General features: G+C 25.9%; 1 protein-coding gene across 1 annotated transcript in view; it reads right to left on the reverse strand.

Annotated features, from left to right (window-relative positions):
• The window catches only part of LOC100215499 (zinc transporter ZIP6), a 36,456-nt gene that overhangs the window by 21,223 nt on the left and 9,233 nt on the right, over positions 1-6,000 (reverse strand). Inside the window, exons 4-5 of the mRNA XM_065810264.1 lie at positions 4,159-4,326; positions 3,819-3,956 (exon numbers count right to left, since the gene is read on the reverse strand). Of these exons, the coding sequence (XP_065666336.1) occupies positions 3,819-3,956; positions 4,159-4,326 (306 nt within the window). The remainder of the gene's footprint in view (positions 1-3,818; positions 3,957-4,158; positions 4,327-6,000) is intronic.

Here is a 6,000-nt window from a genome sequence, read left to right on the forward strand (position 1 = left end):
ACTAAGAGAAACATAGAACTTATAATGAAATGTACCAGCACCACAATTTTAGACTCAGCAGATCTTCGATCTAATGTATGAAAACTAGGGGAGGTACAGCTATTAAAGCTGGAGGGGCAGCACAAAATGTGTAAAATAAACAAACTTTTCACAAAATTAATTTAAGTTTACAAAACGAGACTTCAAAATTAAAAATAAAATAAGATGGTAACAGGTTAAATTTTACTTAAAATAATGAGAGTAGATGATACATGTTTCTTTTATATTGGTTGTTTTATAGAAAAAACAAATAATTAGAAATAAAATGCAATGAAACTGTAATTAGTTAATTCTGTTTATGGTTTATTAGTGCATTCGGTAAGTCAACATTAAATTTTCAAAACAAAAGTTTTCAATTCCACCTTGCTAAAAAAATACTTTAAAAAAAAACTGCTTTCAGAATGTTTTAAAAACTAATAGTTAAAGATTAAAACTATTAAAGAAATAAGAAGCTTTAATAGTAGCCACTACCAATAGTAGCCACATTTATCTGAAAAGCTTAATAATTCTCAACCAATTAGATAATAATAATAATTCTCAATCAACTACATCAGATAATAAACAGTCAGTTTTTAGCAGAAGAAAACTGGCCAACCTCTGGACAAGGAAACCATTTAGTAACTTTAAAAATATTGCATAAGTGGTTGGCAAAATTTCAGTTTCTCTTATCACTTTTTGATCAAATAAATAATAAAGAGCAAAACAAAAAACAAAAGTTTGAGTACTTGCAACTGTTGGAGTCAGAAAAAGGAGCTAATGTAGAATTTATAAATCAGTTGAAAATCGACATTGCACAGACTAGCTCCTTAACCAAACAAATAAGACAATTAAAAAGTAAAATTTCTGACAAGCCAGGTCCATTGTTTATTTACGAAGCTGATTCTAATATACAAATCAAAATACTTATTTCATTAGAAGATCAAAATGCTTCTAAGTTTTAAAAATATATTCATATCTCCAGATTTAACAAATGCTGAATGTCAACAGGATTTCATACTCAATACAGAGCAAAAAAAGCTGAAAAATGCCCTTAAGGAGATGGATCCTTTTTGGTATGGTATCCAAGTTTAAACTAGTAGTTGCAACTTTTAATCCTAAATTAATTAGCATAACTGAAGCATGGTTCAAACCTAGGTCTCTGCAATTTGGATGGTTATTATTTATATAAAAAAGACAGATGTAATGGTCATCAAGGTGGAGGTGTATGTATTTATATGGACAACAAAATTATTTCATACGAACTTAATGATAATGCATTTACATTGAATTAAATAGAATATTTCTGGGCTGTTATCCAGTTTGGTAATGATAATATCTTATAGGATGTATTTAAAGACCTTATGACTTTACAGATATGACAGATATTGAAAATGTATTCAAAATTGCAAAAGAATATGTTGATCAAAAAGATTTCAAAGATTTTAGTGGGTGATTTTACTTTTCCTGGAATAAGTTGGTCCAATGGTTCAATAAACTTGATTAAAGGATCATCAGGCATTGAGCATGTTTTCTATTAAAAATAAATGACAATTACCTATATCAGCATATAAACTTACCAACATTTCAAACAACAGATGAACCTGCTGTTAACGTTTTAGATTTAATAACTTCAGTCATCAAAAATATTTGTTATATAAGCTATTGCAAGTAAATTTGTTTTAGGAAACATATCCAAAGGTTAATATATCAGACTTGTTTTAAGGAGGAGTTTAAATGCATATCTAAGTTGGAATCATTTTAGACCAACTAGAGTGTCACTTTAGATGTTTTTTGTTTCATTTTTGTATTCTTAAAAATAAAACAATGAATGTAAATAAAGAAGAAAAGAAATTTTTATATAGAAAAGCTGATTATGATAGAATTCAAGATTTTATTACAAAAGTTGACTGGCTTCAGTATTTTCATACCCAAATTGTTGAGTTAATTCATTACACTAAAGAAACATGTAACTTATATATACCTATAAATACATAAATTTAACATCAAAGAAACTATGGCTAAACAAAGACCTTATCTCACTCATTAGAGAAATACAGAATTAGATATAGAAACTGTTCAAGTTTCTATATCTAAAAAAGGAAAAATTCAAATTTTTGTAGCCAATATATACAATTATCAAAATGAGCTTCATTTGAAATTTCCAAAGCACAAAAAAGTATGAAATAATTATTGTAGAAAAAGCTAAAAAGAACCCAAAAATTTTATACAGCTATATGAATTCGCAACATTATGTAAAAGAGTCTATAAAAGCTCTTGAAAATTTAGATTATATTACAAGAAATGTTAATCAAGGAACTCCTGTTGATGTAATTTTATTTGATTTTGCAAAAACATTTGATATGGTTCCACATCAAAGACTTATCTCAAAACTTGAAGCATATGCTGTTAGTGGCTTGGAACTTCATTAGTTTCGAGCATTCTTATCTAATAGAAGACAAAGAGTAGTTATGGGAAGTAATGTTTCAACTTGGGTTGAGGTGTACAGTAGAGTCCCTCAAAGCTCCATATAGGGTCGACTACATTTTATACTTTATATAAATGATCTTCTTGTGTCCTGCATATGCATTAACACAAGATTGGTTGCTTAGTTTTAATATTGACAAATGTTTAGTTATGCATTATGGGCAAAAAAATGAAAGATATTCAATTTATATAATGGCTATACACTTAATACATCAGATTCAGAAAAGGACAATAGAGTAATTTTTTCAGATAACTTAAAGTGGAAAAAACAAGTATTATCAAGTGCAAGCAAAACAAATCGCATATTGAGTATAAGGAAATCTTGAGTTTTCTCTACCAGTAAAACAAAAACAAAATATGACCATTTTAGAAAGGGTACAGTATCGCGCCACTTAATTAATACCTTCAATCAGTAAATTATGCTGTAAAGAAGTCTGACTTGTCTTAGAATGACCTGACTTGTTAAAAGAAGATAACGAGGCAACACAATACAACTGTATAAAATTTTCAAATGTTACAATAAAGTTGAATTTAAAGAAAATTATTCCTTCAAATCAACTCATGGCCAAATCAACAAATATGTACTCATGGCCATAGCTTAAAATGATTTAAAGAATTTTCTATATATAATTACAGAGAAAATATTTTACTAAATCGAGTTGCAAATTATTGGAATGAATTGTCAAAAAATATTGTTGAATTGATCAATGGGAGTCAAACCATCATGAGAATCAGCTGTCATGGTGTGCTTAAAACCACACCAGTAGCAATACCAGTCACAGCATAAACTAATACTAATACTAAAAAAAGAAAAATATTTTGTTAATAACTTTCTTAGATAACAAAACTTTTTCTTTTAAAACATAATCTTAGAACTCTTTGAATTTTTTTAGAAAAGGGAAAAATAATTTTTAAATGCTGTTTTTTCAAAAGTTCCATAGAATTGTTTAATATTTATAAAACTTAATAAATTGATTGAGATGTCCCTTAATAATTCCCTAATGTAGATTGAGTGCCAGTATCCTCTATCATAAAGTAAAAGCTAGTAATACAATTACTGTCATTAGCTTCAACAAAACAATTGTGAATACCATGGTTTTTGTCTGAAAGTTAAATGATTGAGCCATGTGAAAGTTATATAAGGGGTGTGTTATAAAAAATGGTACACTTCAACACTGCACACACACGCGCACACACATGCTCATCTAAAATGTTTAAACTTAAATTATCAATAATGCTTTGAATAATCAATAACTTTTTAAGTAATTTAAATCTTTAAAACAAATAATGAATAGTTAAAGAAATTTAAATAATACCTTCTCTTCTGATAACTCTTTTTTTGAACTATCATCATTTTTAGGCTCTTTAATAAAATGTTTGCTTTCAGAGGATACATCACTATCTTTTTCTGTAGAATATTTGTGCTCTTTTTTACCGTGACTATGACCATGAGACTTGAAAATTAAATAAAAAATGACAATAGAAACTGGAATTATTATTTTCTAATAAAATGAACATGTAAAACATAAATACTTATAAAATAAACATATTTGTTTGTTTTTTATTATAAAATGCAATGCACAATAAAAAAATCTTCTAAGAAATAAAAGAGCTGAATATGCAATGAAAAAATAAAAGAAATAAAAATAAAAAAACCTTGCTAAAGCATAATGCTTTTGCCTTCATCAATTGTTCAACTACAAAAAACAAGTAAATTCCCAGTAAAACAAATAATGCCCTCCATACTTGAGAATAATGCTGCTTTAGTTCATCTTCTCTACTGATTCGTAAGCTAGCTGCACTATTGGCACCTTCAGCAAATGCCTGAAAAAATTAAAGAAATAAAAATCAATTAATATAAGTTAATAACCTGTAAACTTTAAAATCTACATAAACTATATAACTGTACTAACTGTGTATATAACTGTGTATATATTTTTACAAACTGTGTATATATTTGTACTAACTATATATATTTGTACAAACTGTATATATTTGTACAAATGATGTATATATTTGTACAAATGATGTATATATTTGTACAAATGATGTATATATTTGTACAAATGATGTATATATTTGTAGAAAAACAATTTTTTTTTAGTAATGCCTAGTGGAAAATTTTTAAATACTTTGAAGCTCTAGACATGTTGGAGGAGGGGGGGGGGGCTTCAACTAATTAGCCATTGCTATGGGTTTATAACTAAATCAAATTAAATGTTTTGAATGACATTTTTATTTAATGACATTTTTATATATATATTTTTATGTATCATTTTTTTTTTTTTTTTTTACATATCTATATATTTTTCATTATAATTCAACCAATAGCATGTGGGATACCATTTATAGATTTTATTGATTTTTATAAAACATTATGTAAATATTACATAGTCTTATGCATAAGTCTTTCATTTATATACTTGAATACACAGTTTATATAATTACAGTTTCATATATATTTGCATATATATTATGTATAAAGTTTAAACTTGCAATTTCAAACTTTCAACTATAATGGCCTAGAACTTATAATCTCAAATGTTTTAAATAAACATTTAAATAAGCTCATAACTTTTTTGTAATTCCTAATAAGCGTCCAACTTTTTATGGAGTTTAGCAAGATAACACTGTTAATAACAATAAACACTCTTTTAACAAGATAACACTACTATTGATAATAAACACTGATTTAATAAGATAACACTGTTAATAATAATAAACATTGTTTTAACAAGATTCTCTGTTAAAACAGTGTTTACTATCATCTATTGTTGATAAGTAGAAAAACATTAACTGAATATTAAAGTGAAATATTAAATTATATTACAAAATATTAAAATGAAAAAAATTAAATATTAAAATATTAAAATGAAAAATATCACAACGACTAAATGTAATGCAAGTTTATAAATTGTATAACAGAGAAATAATCTTGTAAATAGTTCTACAAAAAAGACACTTGTTGAGCTTTGGGTAAAAGTTACAAGGCTATATGTCTATTTGAGCCATTCCAGAAATTTAGGGATTAACATAATGGTCTTATGAAGCTTTTTCCTTCTATAGTATTATAATAAAAATCTAAAATTGCAAATTTAAACTATTTACATGGTGTAGATAATATCTAAAAACTAGAAAAATTTAAGATAATGTTCCATACAGATCTAATTTTAAGAACCATTGTAAATAGAACAGGTCCTATAGGAAAGAGTTGACTAAAACCTAATTTATTGATAACAAATTATTTTTATATAAATTTATATAATTAACAAAAAAATTTGGTAATAGGCAACATTTCATAAAACTTTATTTATTAATTACATAAGTTAAACAACAACAATAAAAAAGACCATTTATTTTATTTTCTTAAATCTTATAAGTAAATAATAACTATTAACATATAAGAAATATTAAAATTGAAATTGTGAGGATTTTTTTACAAAACATACAGTCACATTCTGGAATAGATTACCAATTGAAACAATATAAGTTAAAAGT

This window comes from Hydra vulgaris, chromosome 11, assembly GCF_038396675.1.
Source record: "Hydra vulgaris chromosome 11, alternate assembly HydraT2T_AEP".
NCBI classification, from domain to species: domain Eukaryota; kingdom Metazoa; phylum Cnidaria; class Hydrozoa; order Anthoathecata; family Hydridae; genus Hydra; species Hydra vulgaris.